Raw genomic sequence first — 26,296 nt, 5'->3', positions numbered from 1 at the left:
AAAAGCAAGCTAGACATTGCAATTTATAATTGATCTTTCTAATTTTTGCATGGATACTTTGTGATTTATCATTGTATGAATTACAGAGGCTGGTATTTATTTAAAGCTGTAAATGAAATTAATACTAGATGACTGGCAGGCTCAGCTTTGTACTACAGATGAATGAACCGGATTGGTAGAATATAAAATCATTTTTATTGGAACCAGATTTGTCAGACTTATTCATACTTCTAACCTTTGGAGTTTTTCACATTACTGGATTATTGGCACCATTGACCTAAGAGAATACAAAAGCATGATTTTGGTGGCTTAACAGATGAACAAGACAAGGGCCAGTGGAAGCAAAGTTATTGACTAACCAATGGCCTGTCATTTAGCAAACAGAGAATTTGTTCTTGAGCAACAGGATGTATTCAGATCACTTCAGTTATTCAATCTATTTCAAATCTTTCAAAACAAAATATCAAGATTAGCTCATTAGAAACTAGGAGAGGTTGCTATAGATAGATTAGGTAGCTGCTTAGAGAAGGTTGTAAACCCTGGAATTCAGATGAGAGAGATTACCATTTAAAGGAATTGAATCTTTGCTTGCAGATCTCTACTTTTTATATCCCGATTTAATACCAATCCCATTTTCCAAATTTCTATATATGGTTACAGAATCATTGGACAAAAAATGTATAATTCTACTTGTAAAACTTGCAAAAAAATCAATAATTATCCAATAGCTTTAGATACATTTTTTTCAACAGGATTTAATACCTTTTGCCATTCCTACTGAAATGATCTTGACTCTGACCGAATTTTGGATTTAATCCAACTGAGAAATGTTGGCACTTGAGTATAAACTCCTGGCTTGTTTTTTAATCCACACTGATCACCCCAGCTCACAATGCCATACACATAGTAGGAGCCGTTTTCTACACAAGTTAGAGGGCCTCCAGAGTCTCCCTAATAAGAAAAAGCATACAAAATTAGTTCAAAATGTGAAGCAAAACATTGACCAATATAAGAATTCCCTTCTCTCATCAAAAGACCTTGAAACTGGAATGATGTATCAGCAGGTGCTGCTCAGTTCCTGAGTAGGCTTGCAGTTCTGGATCCAGGTAATACAACACTAGACTTTTTTGGACGTAAATTTCTGTTTAAGTCTGTGACATATATCTGACAAAGTCAAATGAAATTTCCCAGGCATGAAAGTACCGGGCATTCAGAATTTGAACCCAGAAAGACAAAGATGCGATACTTAGCATAAAAGAACACACTTGATCTTGAACACACGATCTTCCCCACACCATCATCCCTTTACCACTGATCCCCTCAGATAACAATAACAAAAATAATTATTCTGAGCTGGTTGGCAGTTTTCAGTTTTTGTTTTCAGTGATTTCTATGGCTAAGTATCCTTGCGGTGCTAGTTTTCACCTCAGGAACCATTGTTCAATCTCCTCCCCAGATTTACAACAGTATAAATATGAACTGACTTCATGTTTGCCCTAGCTGACTTGCCCAGTAAGTATTAGCTCTGATAGTGAAGATCAGATTAGAACTGTTCCTCATGGTAGTGGCTGTAATAGAATTGAGAGGAAAAAAAAGGCAAATTTTCAAGTTATTAAGACAAAATGCCTCAGAAGCCAAACTTCCCAGGCTAGTCTCTAGATCCCATAGATCTGCCTGTGGCTGACAGTGAAGACATTAGCTCTAGGGGCATATGTCTCAGACTGTACTGAAGAAAGATGATGGCTGTTGAAATAATACACTGATGGGAGAAACAGATACATATTCAGTACCCTGCCAAAGCTATTACTCTGCACAGCCTGACTATTTACACGAAAAATTAGTGTTCAAATACAGAAAAAGCAACAGACCTGACAAGAATCAGCTCTGGGTCTCCGAAGATTTCCTGCACAAAACATGCTTTCATCCAGTAGCTGATCATATGCGCTAGGCGCATTGCATTGCTTCTGTGAAATCAGCTTGACATTGGCATCTAGCAGCTGATGGGATATATCATCTGCAGGATGTACACCAAAAAAAAAAGAGTCACCTTCCTCCCAGTCCTGTTACATGTTGACTTTGTTCAAAATACGAGCTTGCTTGCCATTTCTATGGGAAAGGGTAAGAACAGGGAAGGGTGCATAGTCTAGCCTGGGAAGAAAAGAAGCATGTCTGCATTGATAAGGGTTAGAGTTTGAGCCTGGAGGCTTCACTCAGGACACTGAGCTGTTGCCTGAACAAAAGCAAAGTCAGGTATTCAGCATTTGGCTCAGATCAGCTCTACACCTGTCAGAGGTATCCTGCTTTTCAAAGGTGCTGGTGGTCTGCAGCTCCCACTGGTCCCAGCGGGACTTAGAGCTGCTCAGCACTTCTCAGACTAGTGCCATTAGATGTTGTAACACATAGGCTAATGAAACAGATGAAAACTGAAAGTCATGCAATATTTAAAGGCAATGATTAATTACAGGGAATCTAAAGACATAACTTGACATCTAAAGGCAATAGCCAAAGTTTCAAAGCACTACATCTGTAGATAATTAAAGGTGGTTTATAAGTTTGGTTCTGCCTGAGATTCAGGAAATATTCTATTTCTGCAGTGATTTCCTGAAATGCTAATAATAGCTCTGCTCAAAGAAGGAGCCATCTAGTTTGAGCACATACAGGATACTTGATATTCTTTTTAGGGAAAAAATAATAATAAAATTTCCCCTTCACTTTTTAAGAGAGACTTTTTATTTGGAACTTTTAAAAAATGTCCATTAAATTCTGTTGGTGCATTCTGATCAAATGTACATGCTTGTCTCTTGTGCACTTCAATGAGAGTTACATCAGAAGGGAGAATTTGGTCCTGTGTATCATATCAGGCTGTATCAGTCACAAAGCACTAGGACACCTACTGCAGCCTCAGTGACACATCTTCCTTCTGCTGCTTTACAGCAACACATCAATCAGAACATGAGAAAATGCATTTTTCAGAAAATTGGCATTATATTTTATTTAAGCATAGTAATTTCTCCCCTCAGGATTTACTATGGGCAAGAAAGGTTTTGGATAGAGCTGGTTCAACTTGAAAAGCCTTAGTGTGTTTTTTTTTTTATATTATTTTCCAGCACATCTGAAGATCCAGATGCTGCTTCTAAAAAGCTTTATCTGACCCAATGGGCTGGAAAACCATGTGAAAGTTCCAGCCTGTCTTAGTCTTGTCTTGAAACTCACAAAGTATACAATAGTCTTTCTCAATACCTTCGTACTTCTATAGCTGGCTCCAGATGAAACCATGCTATGGTGTCTCAGGTGGCAAGCAAAATAACAAACCAAGCCAAACAAAAATAAAGGGGCGGGGGCGATTTTTTTCAGAACTCTCTGAAAAAACGCAGCCAGCCCTCACGGGCTCACGTACCTGTCTCCGTTGCGCCCCATCCTGAAATGAAGCAGTCAGTCCCAACGGGAAAGTAGAAGTTAGGCAGACACACTGTTTTCACATACTTTGATTCCACGGCACAGTGACCATCAACTGGCTTCAACTTCAGTAATGCTGGAGACAAGATAAAAGTATTTGTAACTTGTATTTTGATTTTAATCCTTAGCTATCATTATCAGTCTGTGCCACAACCCCATGGCACAGGGGCTTGTGCTGACATACAGTTCACACTACATGCTGGATCTGTCCTTATTTTTTTTAGTCCCCACACACAGGGATTTCTCCCTGCCCAACACAATTCACATCCCAAAGTTTCACATGGGTATAATCCATAATTTGACCTAATAATTTACAAAATACATTCTAGGAGTGGAATTTTATACTGACTTCAGTTGTAGAGAGGCACTTCAGGTAACTGATTTTAGAGATGAGACATATTTAATAAAAGGATCTTACCAATATCGTTGTATGGGACATCGCCCTTCTCTCTGTATTTGTGATGTACGATGATCTTCTCCACATCAAATATTTGCTCTTGATGTTCCCTCTTCCTGAGGTCTTGCTTTCCAAGGACCACTTGGTGTTTTTCTGCTAGCTCTCTGCAAAAAAAGAGTAAAGTAAATAACATTAGCTATTGTGGTGGTGCAGACGTTACAGACCTTGTATATCAGTGGTGAAAACCTGAAGCTGTAGTATCTGGAAGTCAAGACATTGCTTCCTGTCGTAGAGCATGACCAGAAGATTAAGATTGTTATAATGGGACTTCGTCAAGAAAATTCTAGCGTTGGACAATACGTGTGCTCTTAACTTGTTGCAGTCATTAAATAAAATGAGCTAAAGCTGCATGAACATACTTTTTAATTTTTTATTATTGTTTTTTAATTTAATATTTTTCTTCTTGCTATTTTGGGGCAGACTAGCAGTGTACAAATAGTCTATTTCCATGGCTGTGATGTTGAGTAGTACCTCAGAGCCACAGGATTACAATCCTTTGCCATTGTCTAAGCATACTTAAAATCATCTGTGCTGGAATGATCTCTGGAGTGTAATTTACCAGTTTCCAAGGCTAGTGGCTTCCAACCTCTTAAAAAAAATGCTCAAGGAAATGTCATTTTCTGAGCTAGCTGACACATAAACAATTGGAAGGACAAAGCACGTTTGTGTTCTTCTGGAGATCTTAACTATGATGCCATTTGTGATGTTGATCATGGTATCCCAATATTCCCTGAGGTTTTCATGGATCCCTTCTTTCAAATATTGTAAAACCTTTTCATAATCCTCCTGTTTTCCTCTCGTACACTTATTTTGGCTCATTTTAGATGAGTGAGGTGTAAGTTTAATTTGTAATTCCAGTAAACACCATTTTTTCATATATATTTATATATATTTCATGTGCATGTTCTTTCTTTTTGTATGTTTTCCTTTCAGCTTGATTCCCAGAAATAATTTGGATTGTAAATCATTAGAATTCCAAGCTATAACTGCCATCCTATTTTTTTTTTCTTTTTGTTTATCTACCCTAGGCATAGGACAAGCACCTACATAAGGCAGTGTCCAGCAGTAAGAACCCAGCATGATTTAATTAGCACTCCACCACAGATATGTCTGCTGCCTCTTGTAGTCTTTCTCTGCAGAGACACCATCCAGGGATGTTTGCCAGCTGTAGTCTTAACTCCAGCATAGATCCTCTTGAGTGCCCTCTGACCTTCTGGTTGTCCACATGTTTTGAATCCTGAATTTGTTTCGCTTGGGTCTTCTAGGCTGTCTGTGGTCCATTGGCTCTCCTGAGCTGTGTTGGAAGAGGCAGAAGATGGGTAATCCAGAGATAATATCACACAGGGGAGTTAAGCAACAGGTGGTGACCTGCTCATCCAGACACCTACACACTGCCAAACAGCTCACTTCTAATTCGTTACTCTACCTGTTCCTGAGCAGGGTGAAATGTCACAGAAGTCCCACTCCACTTTGCCATTTTTTGTGATGTAGCACCAGGGTTTTTGATCCTCATCAGGATTCCTGAAGGGAACAGCTGAGCATCAGCCAGAGTGGGGAAATCTCCACAAAACTGTGCAAAGGAGCTAAGGATGCTTAAGGGAGTGGCCTCATGCTCCCGTAAGAGAGCCAGGCTTTGAGAGCTACTCTTTCATAAGATTTGACAAAGAAGATACTTAAGAAAAGAGAGTGCCGCTTCTGCCATTTTACTGTCCCCTTATCTATCTTATTCCTGTAAAAAACAAGGGAAATTGAGAGCTGCTTCTGGAAGCCTCACTTCAGTGCAGTGACTTAGGGAAGGCAGCCCTAACATCCTCGTGTTTTATAAACAGGCACTGTCTAGAAATATATGAGATTTTAACATCCTCAGTTTGCCAAATTCCTGGGAGCAGTTTGTACTCAGGGAACCCTTTGATACTGGCCTCTACAGCTGCTTCTTCAAAATATTACCTGCAGAAGTTATGTTCTCCAATGCCGTAAGAGTCAGCATCCTCCATAAATGCATTAATAGGGTAGTCCAAGAGCAAATGGGAATTCCAGTGCAGGCAGGTCTTGCCATTCTCGGCTTGGTTCACTCTTCCTCTGTACCCAAGGGAGTCCTCTTCATAACAGTCATCCAATCCTGTAAGAAGACAACGTTGATATGAAAAAGTCTTTATAAAAAGTTGTTCCTTGCCTGAAGTGGCTCTTCTTTCTTCCCTTCCTTGCTTTACGTTAACTTGATGGGGGATTAGAAGGACCCACTGAGTCACATAGCGATACCTCTTGTCCTAGACAGGCCAGAAACAAGAGTTATATCCCAGCATCTGTCCAGGCTTGACTGACTTCAAACACCTGAAACCTTGTTGCATGGCAAGGACCACCCAACCATGTATCAGTGGCTGTCCTCAGCCTGGGGAGGCACAGACAACCGACTGTGAACCTTCCATACCTCATCTTTCTGGTGTTTAAGGAAAACCCGATGTTCCTTCCCCACGGGTCACATAGAAGCCTTGGAGAGCACGTGCTCACTCATGCTCTACCAGTGAGAGCCTGCTGAAGCACAGCTCAGAAAACATCAGTATGGGAATAGCTTTGATCCCCTTGGCTGATGGAGGCCGCAGAGCTCAGCCTGTTCCCCTGACACCTTCCTCAAGGAGGCTGGTGGTCAGGCTCTTGGTGAGGAAGGCCTTGGTCAACTTGGCTGCAGGGTGAAGGTGGCCCGTGGAGGGTTAGCCCCAGCCTCCCCAGGGACCGTGACGTACCGATCTCACAGAACCTCCCTCTGAATGGCTCAGGGCACTCGCAGGTGAACTTTGATCTGATTCTGTGCCGTATGCAGGTCCCTCCATTCTTGCATGGGTTTGGCCTGCATTGTGAAGATGCTGTCAAGGTGGAAAACAGAGAATGCCTTGTGACTCTTCCGGATGCTCCACAGGCACTCACACACCCCCATGAAAATCCAGGAAAGCCCCTGTTTAGCCTCAAATCGAAGTTCTTATCAGCTCTTGCAAAATGCCTATCACCATGGGGCATTTTGCTAGTGACTGAACCACCATGCTGTATACATGGTGAGAACCATCCCATCTCCCTGCAGCCATCTCAGCCTGGGCAGCTCTGAAACGCCTCCCAGTCCCACCACCATCCACACAGCACCCCACAAAGTGGGAGCCCCTTCTGCTGGGGCTGTGCTCACCGCGGTGGCAGTCCGGTAACTTGTAGGGATGACTGCAGCTGCATTGAGAGTAAGGTGGGGTTAGCGTAACAAGGCAGTCTCCTCTGACGCAGCTGTTCTCCACACACATGTCCTTCACTGCGTGAAACAGATAAACACTTTGCTTCAACACATTTGTGCACAAAGAGCTGTGCCCTGCAGGGTGGTGGAAAGCCGTGCTTTCTCCTGACACCCCAGGAGCTGGTCACCCGGCTGTCACACCATACTACATAGCAGCGTGGATTGGGATTTTCCTTCTTGTTCAAGCACCTACAGCAAAAAAAGCTGCAAGACCAATGAGCAGCTCACCAGTGTCCACGTTGGGTGGGAGGGGACAGAGGTGCACTTTCTGCACACCAGAAGATTGTTACTGATAACTGCTTTAGACAGACTTGGGTTTGGACCATGAGCTAAGTGCAAGACATATTGATGTGACTGCAGCGGGCTGCTAAAACCCTCACCTCAGTGAACAGTGGGTTTATAAAGCTCTGGTGCTTGCTTCTCTTGGCAGAGCCATGGCAGTAACATCAGCTGTGAGAACAAGGAGCGTCAGCCAGCAAAGAGTGATTACCTTTCTCGCAGGTAGTCCCAGTGTATGGCTTGGGGCAGATGCAGCTGAAGCTGCTTCCTCTCTTCTCACATTGCCCGTTGTTCTTGCAGGGATCAGAGGAGCACGGGTCGGCTAGGGTAAGAACGCAGGGGTTTTAGTTTGCCTTTCAGCTTCTCTACCTCCTCACCTGTTTGTTCTCCCCCTGCCCCCCTCTTTTTTAATGAACACATTAAAATGGACAGGCTGGGCACAGCATCCAGTGTAACACACACCACGCTTATGCATCGGGTTCAGCAGCCACAGAAGCAGCTACAAATTGCTGCAGAGCTTACTGTAAGCTCTAAGAGCTCATGGCTTTGGGTCTGGAGCTCCCAAGCTCCCTTTACAAGCCTGTGGTGGAGCAGATTTGCCTCTGCAGCAGTGAGAGCAGTAGATGTGTTCAGGACCAGAGCTGGCCCCGGGCATCTGCCTCTGTGTGCTTAGTGCAGTGGTGTCTGGATCTGGCATCGCCCTGGCTGCAGCATGGCACTTGAACTCCCCTGGAAAAGCTGTCCATTGCTGTTATGCTATGTAATACTCCCAGGGTATAAATACCACTGTGCTGGAGCAGCCAGTGTTGGGGTGAGCAGGGCCAGCCTCGTGCCAGCTCTGCTTCCCTTGTACCAGGGGATGAGAAGGGACATTGCAGGCAGCCTTCTGCCTCCCCTCTTGTGTTCCCTGAGCAGTCCACAGGACCCTTTCCTTCTCTCCTGAAGTTTGGCAAAATAGAAATAGGAAAAAAATAATAAAAGGAAACCTGCTCTACATTTGGTTCCCAGCATAAATACAGAACATATATCCCATGAAAACAGCAATTACGTCTTGCAGTGTCTATAGACAAATAAGCCTGTGTTTTTTTGTAGTAGCAATCAGAAATGTTCTGCCTGATCAGAATCCATTCTGTGAAACCCAGAGATAAAACACAGGCTCCTTACAAGAGAAACACAAAGGAGAACACAGCAAACAATCCTCCTAACTCATCCCTTTGATGCAAGCGTTTCACCAGCAGGCTGGCAGCCAAGGCCTGCTGCACTCTGTGAGCGCAGGACTGGGATTTCACCCATCCTTGCCCCCCTGCCCACCCCGGAGCACCTTGCTGGGGTTCGCTGTAGCCAAAGAACTCCTCGAACCAGTCGGGGTCCTCCGAGGTCTGCGTCTGCTGGAAGAGGTCCTCCTCGGCCTGCGTGTTGTCGTCGTAGTACTCGTAGTCATCAGCAGCCTCGTCTGTGGGGAGGAGAAGGGAATGGACGCATGGAGGAGTTACAGCTGCTACAAGGCCACCTCTGTGTGTGGCTATCCCCAGCCATGGCCTTGCCACCGCTGCTGGAGGTGCTGGCTCCTGCCAGGATGCTCAGGGTGTGGGGACACAGGAGCTTTGCCCTTTGGTGGCGGGGGGCCCTGCAGGCACAGATATGAGGCACGGGTGGCTGCCACCCGCAGTGGTTGAGGCCGTGCGAGCAGAAGAGGTTTCCTTTGTCTCACTGCTTTGATCCCCAGCACCTCAGCTGCTGGCAGGGGGAGAGCAGCGAGTCTCTGAGCCCACAGAGCCCCTCTGAGGATACAATGTCCCCGCGATGCCATGGGACATGTGGCACAGAGCATCCCCCGGCGCTTCGCCAGCCCGTGTTCGGGGTGGCTGAATTGCGTGGGCATGCAGAAGCCCCGCTGGCGTGTCGGAGACGAGCTATGGTAATGAGCACTGCTAAACTGCGAGCAGAGATTTTAAAAAGCTCTCCCCTAGGGCCGGACTGATGGCCCCACGGATAATGTTCTGCCTTGAACTGATTATCGACTACATTATCTTAGTTTTCTCTCCTCATTCATTCTCTTGCAGCCTTTATCTTTATTCTTTCTTTGCTTCTGAAAAAAAAAAATCCACTTTTGTACAATGGGTGTTTTATATTTCATATTAAAATAGAACCGTCTTTTTTTTGTCTTTTTTTTTTTTTCCTTCCTACATGCCAACTCTCATTTCTCACCAAAAAAAAAAAAAAAAAAAAAAAAGAGAGGAAAGTTTCACCTCATTTATTGCTATGTCAAGTCAAGACTCCTTTTCCTCAGCTCATTATTTCCACAGGAGCTAAGTCTCGACAGTGTGCAAGTGTTGCAGAAGTGTGTGCCGTGCTGAGGAACAGAAGGATCTCGCTGGAAGATAAGGACATTGTCTACGGTGAACAAAATTAAATTTAATGTGATGTAGTTAAGAAAGGAAAACAAAAAGAGGGTTTTGCCTGAAATGCAGCCTGCGAGCTCACTTTGTCTGAGGGGAGATTTTGCAGGCGGACTTGAGTTGGAGGGAATATTGTGAAGGAGCCTGATTTTGTTTCCCTGTTTATTTTCAAAATCTTAGCAGGGAGTGTTGGCTTTTTGTTCCACAGGTGCTTTAAGGAACTATTCAGAGAGACAGGGTAGCCTTTTTTCTATAAAAGACATACCTGGTAAAAGTTGTGAAGGATGAACAGGGGAGTTACAGCTGCTCAGAGCATGCTGCAGACATGCCCAGCATGCTTTACAGGGGCGAGAGAGGACTTTGCTGAGCTAGTAGCTGAAAAAACAAGTGCTCCCGACAAGCACAAATAGTGAAGCTATTTTAGAAACATCTACTGACTACTCAGTGTAAGGATGGTGTCAAGAAATGATGATAGTGTCACTTCATTTTGTTACATTAGTGTCAGTCCTTAGTGGTGGATCAATCATTTATTAAGCATCAGAAAAGAAAGAACAGAAACCCCTGACTTGGGTACATCAAACTGAAAGATGTCTTCCTGTTTATCATTGCTTCAACACTAAATAACTATTTGGCTTCCATGTCGCTTACTTAAGAAGTGTTTCCATTCCATTTTTTAAATTATTCATAACAAGCCATAGGTTTAGTAAAGCAAAAATAACACTATTATTATTATTTTTTTAAAATCTGAGCACATAATTAATGCAGCCTGATACTCTGGTTGATTTAAACATATTATTAAATCAGAGTGCTCATTCTTTATAAGTGCTGGAAAACCTTAACATGCTTAAAAAAGCAGTGATCTGACATTTGTCACTGAAATGTGACTATTACATGAAATTAAATTAGACATCCTGCATGCAAATTTTCAAAGAATAACTTTCCTCTGTGTAGTACAAAAAAAATCCCCCCATAATTGATAGGCAGAGATTGACTTTTAAAGCTTCAAATCAGCTTTGAGGTCTGGGTGATCTTTTAAACTGCTCAAGCTTTCATCTGCACTTTTTCACGTCGCCAAGAGCTGTCAATCAAGTAATGGATTTCTGATCAATATCCTCTTGTTCATTAGCTTACACGGACTCTCTCTTGCGGGGAGAACAGATATCCCAATGCCGGCAGTCACACTGTTTTCAAAACCTTGCCTGGATCAAGTCATGACTAATGTTCCGAGCGGAAAGTGATGCATTAGGATGCCATCGAGTGACCTGAATGGCAAGGTAACTTTGTTGGACTGCAGTTGTCGAGATGAGTGATGTGCAAAGTTAAAGCCTATTGCCAACACAGAAAGCGCCCGGCATTTATTCAAGCTCTCTGAACCTCCAGGGATAGACTGAAATCTGCCCTAATTTAAGGAGGATGAGTTTTCCTGCCACATCTCTAAATACTTTTTGTCTGCAGGTCTGTGAATAATGTAAAGTTATTTTTATGAGGCTGAAATCCTGATGGTATTTCAAAAAACAATAAGTCTCCCATTTACTCCTGCACAGACCTCTTGGTATTTCCTCCCTTCCACATGGGTTTTGGCTGGGAGCATCTGCAGCTTCAGAAAGAAATTGCAGAAGGGATAGGAGCAGCTAACAGCCAAGCCCTCACTCCTTCCAAACAATTTGGGGCTGTTACACAAGAGCAGTTTTGCAGCACTTACCCTTTGGAGGGCATTGTCTGCTGATGGCTGCTGAAGGAGTACGAGTACTTGCAGAAGCTAAGCACTGATCTGGGAAGGTGTTTGCCACACGTCTCCTATGAGGAGAGCAACACTGGTCTGGGGAAGGAACCAGTGCTGCATGGGTACAGGGCAGCTGGACTTGCAGACTGGACCAAAATGCCAGCAGAATGAAGAGGCATGTAGTTGCACAAGGAGTGCATAGCGAGAGGCACACTTTTTTTTTTTTTTTTTTTTTTTTTTGGTGGGAAAAATAATTTAATAGTTTACTAGTAAATTAATTTACTCATAATTAGTTTAATAATTTATAAGATCAGATACAAGAGCCACTAAATTCAAGAAAAAAAATGAATGGGACTTGCCCACAAGATTACTAAACTTAGCAATAAAACCACAATCCTCTCATAGATTAAACAGGCTGCAAAAGCAGGTACAAGTCCTCACAAGTTATCTACAGCCCCCACCCCTCTAAGATTCATCACAGCATTTCTCTTACCCATATCATAACATTACATCACTTTCAATGATTTTTTTACTCACAGGAGCTATTGAATACTTTCTGAACCTGCTTGCATAAGTTCCAGAATAAGTCCCACAGTTAGTTGCGTGCAGCAAGGGAAAGCTATCCATCCTTTATCTGACCTTCAGTTTTCATGCACAGCTGGCACTGAGCTGCACCAGATTCTTCCCTTACCCTCCTGTGTGCTCTGCAGCCCAGCACCACAACCTCTGCTCTGTGGCCCACGTGCTAGACCCAGCTCATCAGCAGGTCCCCAAACCTGCATCAAGCACATGAGGCCCATGGAGCAGCAGAGAACTCCTGGCTTTGAACAGCACAGCAAGCTGCTGGTGCCCTCTTGGTATCCCCCATTACCATTGCTGCAGCCACGCTTTGTGCCCCATTGTACCAGGACCCACTGCAGAGATGTTTTCTGCACCAACAGAGCACGTGGGAAGGCCTGGAAGTGCTGACTGTGTTACTTGTCCAGAGCCCAACAGACCTTCTCAGGATCTCCAGCCTTATTTTAACCATTACAAAGCCACGCGTGAAGTTAACAAAACTCAGTGCTAGGCACCAGCCAAGGATCTTGATAGACCAGGTTGCCAACAGTGAGGCCTGCATGCAGAGCTTCAGTGGAAGAAATCAAATCCACTTACCATTCAGAAAGTCAGCCAGGAAGAACCAAGAGGTCTGCAGGGTATAAAGAAGAACAGAGTCAGTTTCTGAAAACCAAAACCAGTTTGGAGCACAGTTACAGCACAACTTGTGGCAGATTTCTCTTTGCCCCAGTTCTGGACATCCAGATAAGCTCATTACCCACTTCAGGGTCACCCAGGCTGCATTTTTAAGGTCTCTTTTCACAGATCATCAAAATGGCCCAAAAACCTATGCTTCTCCCAACAACCTGGGGGGAGCTCCAGCTTTTCTGACCATCTAGCACAATTTGCAGCATGCTTATGAAAAACTTGTCCCAAACAAGTTAATTGCCTTTATTTATTAAGTGGCCACACACTGAGCATTTACCTAATGGCACCACAGCCAGGTGCCAGAGTAAAGGGCTGTGAGATGCTGGGCAGGATAGAGCAGAGAGCAACCCAGATGTGGGGAGCCAGCCCTCCAAGCTGGAAGGTGATCAGCAGCCTTTGGACAGAGGAGAACATTTCTGGTGCTTCCTGCAAGGAAATACCATGCGTTCACCCTCTGACATAGGGCTCCAGCCTTTCCTATTTGGCTTGTGATCAAGGGCAAACAACAAAAGGGAGCAGAAGGAGGAGGAAAACAACACTCAGCCTTTGAAGACTGAGTGAGGCAGAAAGGAAATGTACTGCTGCCACATCAGGACTCGTCCCCTCTTGCTGTAAGTCACAGCTGCAGACGGGCTACCTGGCTGCGACGAGAGCACATACTAACAGCGGGTGTGAAGGAGGAGATCTGGAGCTGCACTGCTTCATCCCGCACGTGATTTGTCAGAAGAAAACACATTTCCAGACAATTTAACATGTATACTGAAGACTGTATAGACACACAGTTATTACACACACCTATGTATTGCTACAGATGTAATCAATTATAAAAACACACTTCTTACTTGGGCATTATATTAAGTATTCTGTACAGAAGAGAGGCACTCTCAGCTAACACCAGACTGTGGCTAGGAATGAATAAGCAGCCGTGAATAAGAACCTGCCCCCAATAACCCAGAACAGCCCCCACCTGTGGCTGCCACCTGGAGCTCACACCTGAGTGTCCCCCTACAGCTGGAGGCAGGGAGCTGCTCCCTGGGTGCCTGCACCTCAGTGCCCTCCTCAGCACTGCCCCTTCCTGCCCTGAGCTTAATGGTCTTGGAGAGAGTTTCAGGGCAGCAGCTTTTGTCTTCAAGGAGGTTGCTAAAATTTCCGTGCACGCAGGGCAGCCATTTGCCCTGCATGGGAAGGGCAAAGAGTGCCAGCCCGAGCTGTGTGAGGTGTGGAGGTGATGGCATTGTGCTCTTCTGTGCCTCAGTTTCCCCCAGCTGCAGAGCACAGTTGGGAGTCTCCCAGTGTACAAGGGAAAGACTCAAATAGCAAGAACAGAAGAAATAAGGGATCCTGAGCATGTCACTATACCAGTTGTCCTGGCTACCCTTCCAACCCTTCCCCCATGGGCAGAGCTACTCGTAAGAGAGCAGGCTCCCTAAACCTCTTGCAATGACCTGGTGCCCTGGAAAATGTCCAGGTTTCCCTCAGTGCAGACAGTGCCCTGTGCTCTAGGGTGGCTGAGCCCTAGATTTGGGTTCCCAGCTTTGGATGAAGGCCACTGTCCGCTGCCACAACACAAATGCTGTTCAGAACAAATGTTCCTGGAGCACCCAACACAGAGCGTGCCACCTTACAAGTCTAGGACATCAACCTGATCTTTATCACAAACCTGGTGTGCCATATTATCTCTTTGCCCTTCATGTGCCTGATATAGATTTGCAGGGGACATAGCCCCAGGCAGACCTGGCCTTCCGAGGTCCACCAGACAATACTGCTTCAGACTCATTTCCACCTCCGCTAGCCAGCACAGGGCCAAATTCAATCTTTTGGCTCCCTGCATGAAGCTTTCCATGGCGTTACATGGCAGAAGCTGGAGAAGCACCCATCTCCATCCCTCCTGTGTGGGCTTGCCCCTTCCTGGGCATGGAAACTTGTCCCACTGGCATGTGGGACGTGGGATGGGGGACGTGGGATGAGGGAGGTGGGGTGCGGGAGATGGGATGTGGGAGATGCGATAGGGGATGTGGGGTGTGATAAGGGGATGTGGGATGTGGGATGCTGCAGGAAGGGGGCCCAGGAGGGGCTGCAGGCAGGCAGGGCAGCACGGCGATGTGGCCGGGCCCTTCGCCCGCTGTGCCGTATTGCTCACGGCCAGCAGAGGAGGATCTTGTCCTTCCGACGAGGTGCAATACTGCGCCCAGCCGGGAGCAGGATGCAAACAAAAGGAGGAGAAGGAGGGGGGGGGGGGAGAGAAAAGAAACGAGACTGTGGGGCTTGTTTCACCAAACAGTCTCCTTTCTGCAGCCCGACACTGATACTTTGTGCGTTCTCTCAAGAGGGAATAAAATCGCTGGATCCTGCTCGCGGCGGGTCCGCAGGGACGGGGGACGAAGCTGGAAGAACTGGCGGAGAGCAATTTTAAATTTTATGACTTTAGGCTCGTAAAAAAAAAAGAAAAAAAAAAAAAAGAAACCCTGCAAAAACAAAATCCAGGAGAGACATTTTATGTGGGTACTGGCTCGTTGCTGAGTGTGGAGCCGATTACATTTATAGGGCTCCTAAAAAAACAAAAAAAAAAGGTGGAAAAATGGCTGAAATTCAAAATTTAATTTCACCTGACTTTTGTTGTCATTATCATTGTCATAGTTAGGACTTCACTAAAGCTTCATTTCTCCACAGAACCACCAAACTTTGCTAATTAGGCTTTGCGCAAAGGTTAAACACTGCAGACATAGGATACTCTCCATTTTTCTATTTCAATCCCTCAAGAAAGGAAGACTATTGAAATATAATAGATTTCAAACAGCAGTGCCAGAACCAGGAGCTTTCTTGGTCTGAGGACAGAATCCTGCAGCTCCAACTCTGACAAAAATGTCCAGTTAATCTCTGGCAATTCTTTCCGAATAAAGCTGGGAAGATTTGACCCTAAATTCAAGGGAAATTATTTACAGCTGCCAAGGGCATTCTGCAGTGAACTGTTGATTGTGTCTCGGGTACATTTGCTACCCCTTATTACAATCAAAATGAATAATTAAAACACAAATGCAGGTGGAGAAACAGGCAGCACAAAGGCGACAACCCAGGGTTAGGCTGTGGATTTGCATGTGTGCAAACCAGAAGTAATTCCAGAGCAAATAATGTACTTATTTGAGCTGGTGTGGCAGACTAGCAGAGGGACAAAACCTGCCCGTGTACATGCACATAATTCCCAACAAAAGCTCTACAGGAGTTCGAAAATTCAGCTACCTTGCTATGAATTGGCCTGCATGCTTAATTGCACCGCTTCGTGGCAATTCTCCTGCAACTTGCCACGGAGCGGCCTCCACAGCAGCAGCACAAACGTTGCCCCTCTCCCCTGTGCCGGCACGGCTCTGCAGCCGAGGAGGCGGTGGCACGGGGCTGCACAGGAGGACAAGGACGGCTATTTGATCAACTTCCATCCACAACTGACATCCGGCACGAAGGAGCCACGAGGGCAGGCACAACTACTGCCTTTTCCACGTGAACCCCTTGATCCTGCTGACAGCTCTCAGTGGGAACCTTTGTCTGGGCTGCTCGCCAAAGGAGGAGGGAATCAACGGTTCTGATGCTCTTACAATCGGCCAGATTTTTGCCTGCAACCATCTTGGATAGTGACAGTCTTTGAACTTCAAGGGAAAGTGGCTTTTCCAGCAATGACATTATATTTCTCAGCCAAGGCGATGGCTGAAGCATAATGAAAGCAGGACACATTATCATCTGGAGCACACATGCAGCACATGTTGTATTTTTAGCCTGGGAAACCGTTCCCTTAAAGGATTCCACCAAAACCTCTGAGCTCTTCACCTCTCTACTAGCAAGCCTTCTCCTGCCTCCTGCTGAACTGCAGCGTTTGCCTCAGAGTAGGTGTCACGCTCCTTATTGACCTGTCCTGGGACACCCAGGGAAGTTCACATGCAATGTCTTTATTTCCCTGATTATTCGGTTGCGAACCTTTCCTGGGGCAGCACCTGACACAGTAACCATTGGGACCCAGCACAAGAGCAGCTGCATGGCCCTCGCAGGTGCTGCAGCAACCGGCCCACTTCTCCGCACAGGCGCGACCTGCTCCTGCTTTCCAAGAGATCAAAGTTTCCAAGTTAATCTTTGCACTGAGGGAGAGGGCTTGCTAGCAGCTGGCTGGTTTTAAAGTTGCTCATTCGTGGACGAGGTGTGCGTGGGCTCCCCGGTGGAAAACAGAGCCAGCATCGGATGCCAGAGCAAGGGGAAGCTCCAAGAGCTGTTCCAAGGGGGCTGCATGAGCCAGAAATGTCGCACTGACGCATGCGTCGTGTTATCAAACGCTTTGGCAGCCGGTGCCAGGATCGCAGGTTATGCTGCTAGACTTAAAGCTTATGCAAAGTCATTAAGTCCCTTTAGTTCCAGGGGATATCAACCTGCATGCTTCAGGGCATAAGCTGATTGCCTTGGGGGGCCAGGGAGGCGTGCGTCCCTCCCGGAGCGTGCAGTGCACAATTAGCTGGGGGCGCTCCCAGGGCTTCCTCGCTTTTTGCTGCATAAGGAAAATTTAGGCGAGCGCTGCAGAAGGGCATTGCACCTGATGAGGTGCAAATGGAGAGGGGATTGTCAGCTCTCACTCCTCTCTGCAGTGGTTTGGTCATGGTGCAAGGGAGCATAAGGCCCTCAGAGGAGAGGTGCAGCGATGGGGAGAGGGTGAGGGGAGTAGAAATGGGAGTTTGCTACAGGGATGGATCCATGAGTGGGTAGAAACAGCACCATAAGAAGATGTCAGAGAGACACTTGGGGTCTTTTCACCCTAAAATATGGTTTTCCAAGCACTGGAGACATAGAAAGAACTGTGCTGCTGATAACAGCTTCACATGAGTTGTGGGCCAGCTAAAAGATAGGCAGTGATGAAAATTTTCTTTGCAGTTATTAATATATTAGAATTAATCTTAATCTTAACTTTAATCTTTCCCATTCTGTTACTATGTGCACTCAGTTATTGACCTGGACATGGCTGGTGACTTCAAAACCTCCATCACTACTAAGCAGGCATCAATTTTCCAAAGTTCCAAAATATTCAGTGAATGACCACTTCTGTCGCTCCAAGTCCTGCCCTTCCCAACAAAAACTGGGAAGACCTGTCACATCTCAAGGCAATATTTTATACAGTTGCATCATAAATGTTAAAGTAAAGGAGCAAGTTTTGCTTTTGCTTGCATTCGTGATGCATTTTCATGCGTCATGGAAATACTTTGGATTCATGGAGATGAAATCAGTTTCTCTTCAGAATATGAAAGACCAAATGGACATTGTCGCCTTACATCCCTCCTCCAAACCCTCTGGATCCATAAATATCCCAGCTCTTTTCTGTCCTATTTTAACCAACTTCATATGAGCTACTGTCTAAATCTGTATTAGACTTCTGTACTACACCAATAACATTTATTAATAGGAGTGTTACTTATAAAAACTCCTAAAACTATATTTGAATAAAAATGAGAATGGTGAAAAGAGATAATATGGGAAAGAAGGACAGAAACAGGAATGGGAGGGGGGTGCACAATTCGATCAATGTGCAAACTCTTTTACTTTTTCATTCAAAGTATTTTAGTGTAAATTCTTCTTTGGAACAAATCATTAAGGCAAAATGTCCTCTCAAAACATGTTTGTCATGCAATGGTCACGTCACAGAGACTCATTCCCCTCTTTTTTTTTTCTTTTTTTTTTTTTTTTTCTGGGATTCATGCCAAGTGCTAAGCCAGAAAACCTTGTTATATTAATTATGAAGAAAAAACATGTTTTATTAAAAACTAGCCTGCTGAATATTCTGTCGTGCTGCTTTTCAGTGACAGCAGAATTGCTTTTGCATTTTAGCAATGTTAATGAATTTTCAGGACTGGGGGAGACATGCACTGCATTTTCCACAGCAATATGTAGACCAGAGTCAGAAAAGGCTTGTCAAAGCAAATGAATTAATCTAACACTTAGAGCTAGTCAGGAAAATCCATGCAAGGCTTCACGTTGTCGAAGACTGCACCTACACCTGCCTTGCTGAGTGTGAATTAACAAACCAATTCATTGTGGGCTAGTTTATATCAGACTGGGTTCCCACAATACCTGAGGACTGACACTGAGCTGCTCTAGAAGTGATCCTCCCATAAGCTGTCATGTGTTAGTGGATCAAGTATGCCACATCCACGGCTGCCAGTGGATGGATAGTCCTGATGATACACTAATTAATAAAAACCCTAGCGTGTTGCAAAAATAACGGCTTATAAACTCACCAAGCTCTTCAAAAGGATTCATCACCTATTAAAGCTCCTCGCTACATATTTTTCCCAAAGGACTCAATTTAAACAAGTCAACATCTAAAATTTTGAAATTAGTTTTAGTAAATACGAAATCATTGTACATAGGAATTGGCATTATAAAGTGGGAGTTCGAGGGTACCTGGAAGTCTTTCATGAGGAAATCTACTTGATTGCAGTGCTTGGAGAAACAAAAGAAATGTGTTTTGTTTTTTTTTTTTAAAGTAGCTTGCAACTTTTCTTTGGTACAATCCATCCTTTCGTTCTCTTCTAAAAATAAGCTGAAGAGACTGGGGGTAATACCTCCAGCTCTGCCCATGCAGGGCTCTGCCTTGCTTTGCCAGATGTTTTGTTTTTAACACACCTCCAGAGTTAAGAGCAATGACCACTCAGCCATCTGAAATGTATGGTTGGGATAAATTTTACCTTCAACCAAAGAGCTTGCAAAACCTCCCAGCCTGAGCACAGTTTAAGCCTGAGCTTTTCAACCTGTGAGCCCATCCTCATGGCAGCCGTGGTGGCTGCATTAGCACATGAGGCACCGCACCATGAGCACCTGTGCTCAGCCCAGAACCATCCCCATGCCCTACCTGGAGACAAGGTGGGTGGGCAGTCCCTGCTCCTTACCCTCTCCAGCTGCCCAGAAAGGGTTCAGCAAGCTACAGGGCTGGCATGCAGCAAGAAATAAAAACATACTCACGCACAAATGTGTGTTCCCTAGAAGAAGGATCAGTGGGAGAACCTGAAGGGACAAAATGCCGTTAACCATCCTTGCGCTGCTCTATTTGTCCTGGAATTAGTTTTTTCTTGTTGCCTATGTTTTTTCAGATGAGGCACAATCATTTGAGGATGAGCTAATTCAGCACAAATAATTAACTGTGCTTCAAATATTGTTTAATGTTCAACAGATTGCCCTGATCAAATAAGTGCATCCTGTCCAGATAATCACCGCATTGGCTGCTGGTAAATGTTCCAAACCAGTAACTATCAAACCTGGAAACAGTATAAACTAATGGCAAAAGAAAGTATTTTGCTTGTATTAGAAATATTTTTATTTTGTTACTGTGATTTTAAATAGGTAGGAGTCAGAGTTATTTCTCTCCCCTCCACCTGAAAAAATAGTGAGATCCAGTTAAAATTATAAGATTTTTAGAAACATGAAAACATGCTTGTTATTATTTTCTAGGTTTCAAACATCAAGGCTCATGCTCTCAAGCATTTTTTTCCACAGATGTGAGAACTTGAGATCCATTTTTTGATAAAAACTGAAATTCTTGAGTAACTCCCAGTGTCTAGAAGCTGAAACATTTACAATGATGGCAACGGAGGAAATCACAATACAAGAACAAACAACCCCTATTACAGAAATGCCAACCTTTTTTTTTTTTTTAACTGATTGGATCTTGTTTGTGCTATGTACTAAGAGAGCAAGTGAAAAGCTAGACTCTTCTCCCAAATACTTTAGAGGCCAAGTAGGAAGAAGGATGAGGATGAAATCCAGTAGAAATAGAGTGCTTCAAGATCACAGCCCACATTCACAGTCCCTGTTTTCTCCGTGTTTATAAAGCTGAGCACATTCCACACCACCAGGAGGAAAAGAATATGGTTGCCTGTTGGGAGAACTTGAATAGTGTACAATAAATAAAACCAGCAAGGAGAGGGCATCCACACGTTGAATATGAGGAAGAAAACAGTGAAATCACAAGGGACTCAATCTTTCCCACCCTGAACGATATTTTTCCTGGTGAAAAAAGGTAAGATGTGAGCACTCGATTACAGACTCTGTGGCAAGTGCTGAAATTTGGATGCCAGGGAACCCTCTTTCTGATGTTTGCTCACTTTGGAGCCTGAGCATCATGAGGTGGTTTTCATACATCAGGAAATAAACAAAGAATTTAAGTATGATAATTATGCCACACGTGCATAATTTAAGCAGGTGCCTACAAGCAAAACGTGTTTGAGATTTAATATGTTGGTGGCCACACATTCAGATTTGAGGGATTCCAGATTCTTTAACTAGTTAGAAAGACAGCAAGATGAAAGGAGTTAGATAATGCACAACTTTATGTAATGTGTCCTTGAGTAAGCTGATTTGCACTGAATTTTAATAGAGCCCTGATTCATCAAATCTCAAACAGAATTAAGGTATGGACTGGATCCTAATAACATCATGCTTTATATCCATGAAAGATAAATTAAAGGATGCAAAACTGCTATTGACAAACATTGATTATATGTACTTTGATGGACTTTGAAGTTGTGCCAGATGCGTCTTGTCAGCCTCCAAAGTTTTCTTTTAAATCTCATTGCATAAGGCTTTTACTTTTTAATTATTTTTTCCCTCAGCCTCTTTGATCAAGAAAAAATGTAGATCATATTTGCGTGATGCTATTTCCTATGCATTTTATTTAGATATGCCCTAGTGCACAGCTCATGATATGTAAAAAACATTACATGCACCTAGTAATCTAAACCTGTTATCCTGGGTGTTTTTTAACACTTAATTGACCTTCTCAAGCTGCTGAGTGAAACCTGTCCATGTGCAGAGGGTTAGCACAATGCTTGCTTATATCCTTTTGTGCCACATAAACCTCCAGAGTAAGACACAAGTGACAGAGATGCCACTGGCTCTTTGTTCCTGGGAGATTTTTGCCCAGTGCAGAAATCCTACCTATCCTTTTCATTCTGTCACTGTTGGAAAAAGGGTCCTCATGCCAGACCCCATGCAAAGGCTTATAACATCTACCAATTTCAGAAGATGGATTAAAGTTTAAATGAGTGAAACTCCTTTCTTTTTCCTACATGTGGTAATGTCTTCTCACTAGGAAGCTTTAAGAAACTTAAAAGCAGCTTTGGAGACATTTTGATTCTTAAAGTTGTTAACCTGCTTATACTCCCTTGCTTTCCTTGTCCGCAAGGATATGGCCAATCTTTTCAGGGCATGGCAGGTACATAAAGTATGTTGCTCTGCACAGTAGGAGGCTTCAAAGGCAGTGAAGGGTTTGGGTCCAGTTCTTTGTCTTGGAGTAGACCCTTTCCCACATCCCCAAACCCATTTGAGTGATGCTCTCTTGCTCATCAGACATGAAGTGCTTCTCTGTGACAGTTTAGGTGGCTTCGAACTAAAGATATGGAGAAAAATGTAGAGAGGAACTGACCAATCCTTTAAAATTGAAAATGAATGGGTGAAAACTGCTTAAAATGCTGGAAGAGAACTGTGGTGGACTGGAGGGCTTCTGCAGTCCTCTATACTACCTCAAACAAATCATTTACTCTCAGTATTCCTTTGCTTCCCACCTGAAGAGTGTGGGTGGCAACACCTTCTCTTTTCCCTATGAGTTACCTGTTTAGACAACAAACTCTTCTGGTTTAGTATTTTTTTCCTATGTTAATGAACAGCTCCAGGCACAAAGAGGTGCCTTTTCTTGGCTGTGGTGTCTAGTATAAAAGTAAGAAAAGAGTAACCTAGAGGACTATACTCTCAGTGATTTATTTGGAATTACTACTGAGTAGTATGCTCTATAATGGTTGGGTAATTCTGTTGCCAAAATAAATACCAGAAACAGGACTTTGTCAATCTTTTTTTTTTTTTTTTTTTCCCCCCTCACTAAAATAAGAATTTCCAGTGTAGAGATATTTACCTGGACATTTTTTTGCCACCATGCATAGCCATCAAATTCTGATTTTGGAAAGCATTTCCAACCCTTCCTGGCTGATAGCTCTTCATCTTCCAACATAAAGCAGAAGAGAATGAATGAACAACATGCTGTGCTGGATATGCATGTGTGTGCGGATTATTATGGTATTAGGTATGGTTACTGCAAATACAGCTATTAACACTTGAAGGAACAAATCACTGCAGTTGTCACTGGAGAGTGAAAATTCCTAAGGTAAAGGAAAAATAAAAACATTTAATAATCAACTTCAATACAAACAGTGGTTCTAGAAATACTTGCCTGCATCAGGCACCAACACAGTGCCCACAGGAGCATGACCAAGTCTCTAGGAGGGTCAGCTAAGAAGGACTTTCTTTAGACCCAGCAGCAATGCTGTGGAGTATGCAAAGATCAATGCTTTGGCTTTGGCCTTTTCCACTGCTACCATTTTGTGGCTTTCTTTAATTAACCTAATAACTAAAAATCTGTATATATGTTCATGCTACCTTTTTAGTGTTCCCTCCACTTCCCTTAAACAAAAGCCTTTTTCAAACTGCAAATGAAAACAAGAAAGCAGGAGCCCTATTATTCCTCTTTATACAGAAGAACCAGAGCTGAGCAAGAGTATCGGGAACTGACTTTTAATATCAACTCTGGGAAGGGGAGGAGGGGTATTCTCTTTGTGAAACTCATCTTGGTGCAGAAAGCCAGCATGAGGTCTAGACACCACTTAAATCAACATTTAAAGTGTTGCGGTTGCATTTTGTTTCATAATTCTCTCTAGCAGCAAATTCCCAGTGATGGTTTCAATTCTTGGGCTAAGATCAAAAGCAGAGTAAAAATTTAAAGACAAGCAAACAAACAAAAACCAGAATAAGTGCAGGCAGCAGAAAGTTCTGTTGGACGTGAAAGAAGACACTTCCCTTGTCCCTGCTGCTATAACCCACCCGTAATACTTCAAAGGCTTTACACAAACTCAAACACAGAGCAAGGCAGGGCTTGGCTAGTTAGGAGGAGAGGCAATCTGGCTCCAGAGGTGCACACCGTGCCCCACAACTTCTCTGACACTGATGTGGCACTAAGACCTTGAAGAACAACCTGCCACACAGGAACTTTATTCCTGCCCCCAGCCTAAGACTGGGTATGCCCTGGCCGTGAGGTTTTCTGTCCCTTTCTGCCTGTTGGGTGTTCTTTTAAATCTTTCCTGTAACAGCTCCGGATATTCTTGTTAGCTGCACAGCTCTGTGAGCCTATTTTTGTGTCTTGAAGCTGCCTGCTAAAAGCATTAAAACTGTAAAGCGGTGGACGAAGAAAGGCAGTTTTGCTTTCAAGCTGAAAAACATGCATCAAAGCTCCTGCCATAAATTTATGGAGTATTAAAAACAAACAAAATGTGACCGTAGGGTAACATCATTTTAGGAAAGATGCGATGGCCTACCTCAAAGTCTGCATTTAATGTGCGCAGCTCTCACTTTAACCTGCCTAGGCTATGAATCCCAAGGGCCAAATTCTGTTCAACCACCCTAAAACAGATTATTTTCACTCTGGAAAGGTAGAGCTAATATAGTTACTGTGCTCTGGTTACAAATGCTGCCTTCACAGGCTCCACGGGTCCTTCAGGGGACGCCAGTCCGAGGGAATTTGGACAAGCCATGCCCCAGTAAGGGGATCTCTGACAGGGAGATGGATGCAGTGTCAGGCCTGGTCCATGCTGTGGGAGCTGGGGAGAGCTGGCATGAGCCGACAACGTCACCCTGGTGTTCTGGGGGGGAAGGAGAGGTTTTCTGAAAGGTGAAGCCTTTGGGTTTTTGAGCCAACTGCCCCCAAAACACCTCAGATACCAGCAAACAAATCAACCGAAGGTAGGAACCTCTGCCACCTCCTCACACGGGGGTCCTGTGGCACACACCAGCTGCTGTGGGCAGGGCACAACAGCTGAGGTGGTCCTTGGCCACAGCCTGCATGGAAAGGGCAAGAAACAAAGTAAGCAGAGGTGCATGGACCTCCAAGGACTCTTCATGTCCTGTCTGTACTGAGAAAGGCACTGATCTGCCCAGGCACCCAAGGTTGTAAAGCCATCGGGCCCCGCGGAGCAGCAAGCTTACATCTTGGTGCCACTTCAGCCAGCAACCACATCTTTTCTCCTCTCATGTCATCTCATGATGACACCAGCCACAGTACTAATTTATTTCTACAATCCCACAACAACAAGATAAATATAATGAACGTTATGGCAAATACTTTTTTCTTGCTGAAGAAGCGAAAACCTAATGAGAGCTGACCTCCATACTATTTTTCATGCATTTAGAGGCAAGCACAAACTAAGCAACACCTGGTAAAAAAAAAATAAAATAAAATAAAAAAGCCTCCAAAAGACATGCCTTAAAATAATTACTTTAACTTTTTTGACATATTTTTTTCTTCTTTATTCACTGCAGTGCTGCTGCTTTAAACAGGAGTCAGGCATGTTCAATGGGACAGTGGGATATCATCTGTTTCCTGTTGGGAATCCAACAGGAGGTCATGGAATAATATACATCCTAAATATTTGGGAACTCTTTGGCAGAATAATTTAGCATACTATGTTATTAATTGTCTAAATGATAGATAAAATAACAGAGACAAATCATTTCAGGTGCAACTGTGCACAGCTGTTATGAGCACTGCTTTGCAGTTCTGAGAGAATCAACAAATCTTGCTTGAGTAAGAGCCATCCATCTACATTATTATTCTTAGGTGTTTACATTTCCTTGTGCAGAACTCTGAATAAGAATATCTTTTTTTTTTTTTTTTTTTTTTTTTTTCCCCTCCTAGTTTTAATTTAATTACGAATGCTCAATACTACACATAAGAAAGAGTTAGCCATCTGAGCGGATGCACAGCTGAAGCAGCGCACAGTTGGAGCCCCTGCCTTACCTCCTTGGTCCTCATACCTCATGTAGGTGGTGATGAAATACCTAGCAGCTCTAATACTTATGTCATGTTTATCTTGGCTTCATGTTTAACTTGGCTGGCCTAGCATGATGAGCAGGGCCAATTTGGTTGGATCTTGATTTCTTTTCAATCCCAGATTCCCCAGGCTGCAATTTCTCTTTTTGATCCATCATCCCAGATCTACTTTATCCCTGGATTTTCTTTCTGAGAAACAATTTTTCTATGGACACCGATCCACAAGTCAAGATCATTTTTTACATGGTTGAAGTTAACCAAGGCTTTCTTTTTTTTTTTTTTTTTTTTTTTTTTTTTTTTTTTTTTTTTAAGTCTCCCAAGCTTATAAAAGAAGCAGCACAGCACTGTTTGCATTTTTCTCCGTGTAGCAATGGCAACTGGAAATAAAATTGATCATGGTTTTTATAAGACTGTCAAGGATAAGAAAGCTGTCTCTTGAGAAGCAATGCTAAATGTTAGTTCCAGACTGATAACTGTGGGACAAATAGGTTATAAATTAGTCACTGGAATTGTAAGCAAGTCCTAAGGGATTTCCTGTCCCTGAGACAGACCAGTGAAAGCTACAGGAGTGAGATGC

At 43.8% G+C, this 26,296-nt stretch overlaps 1 protein-coding gene across 1 annotated transcript; it reads right to left on the bottom strand.

The window, feature by feature from the left end:
* Positions 1–774: 774 nt before the first annotated feature.
* On the bottom strand, positions 775–16,445 carry HABP2 (hyaluronan binding protein 2). Its single transcript, XM_032191228.1, has 12 exons — positions 16,418–16,445; positions 8,785–8,916; positions 7,675–7,785; positions 7,086–7,202; positions 6,655–6,774; positions 5,861–6,032; positions 5,340–5,434; positions 4,961–5,183; positions 3,875–4,017; positions 3,398–3,532; positions 1,869–2,014; positions 775–951 (listed from the first exon to the last, which is right to left on the bottom strand). The coding sequence occupies exons 1-12, from the start codon at positions 16,443–16,445 to the stop codon at positions 775–777; spliced, it is 1,599 nt and encodes a 532-aa protein (XP_032047119.1).
* Positions 16,446–26,296: the final 9,851 nt, after the last annotated feature.

The sequence above is a fragment of the Aythya fuligula genome, chromosome 7, assembly GCF_009819795.1.
Source record: "Aythya fuligula isolate bAytFul2 chromosome 7, bAytFul2.pri, whole genome shotgun sequence".
Lineage (NCBI taxonomy): Eukaryota > Metazoa > Chordata > Aves > Anseriformes > Anatidae > Aythya > Aythya fuligula.
This window is presented reverse-complemented; position numbering and strand designations above follow the sequence as displayed.

Excerpts from the sequence above, each read along its gene's own strand:
- HABP2 (XM_032191228.1), bottom strand. The coding sequence starts at position 16,445 with ATGGTTGCAGGCAAAAATCTGGCCGATT. Across the intron at positions 5,435-5,860 it reads GGAGAACATAACTTCTGCAG|GAATCCTGATGAGGATCAAA; the intron begins GTAATATTTTGA and ends TGTTCCCTTCAG. Across the intron at positions 2,015-3,397 it reads ATGGGGCGCAACGGAGACAG|ATGATATATCCCATCAGCTG; the intron begins GTACGTGAGCCC and ends TACATCCTGCAG.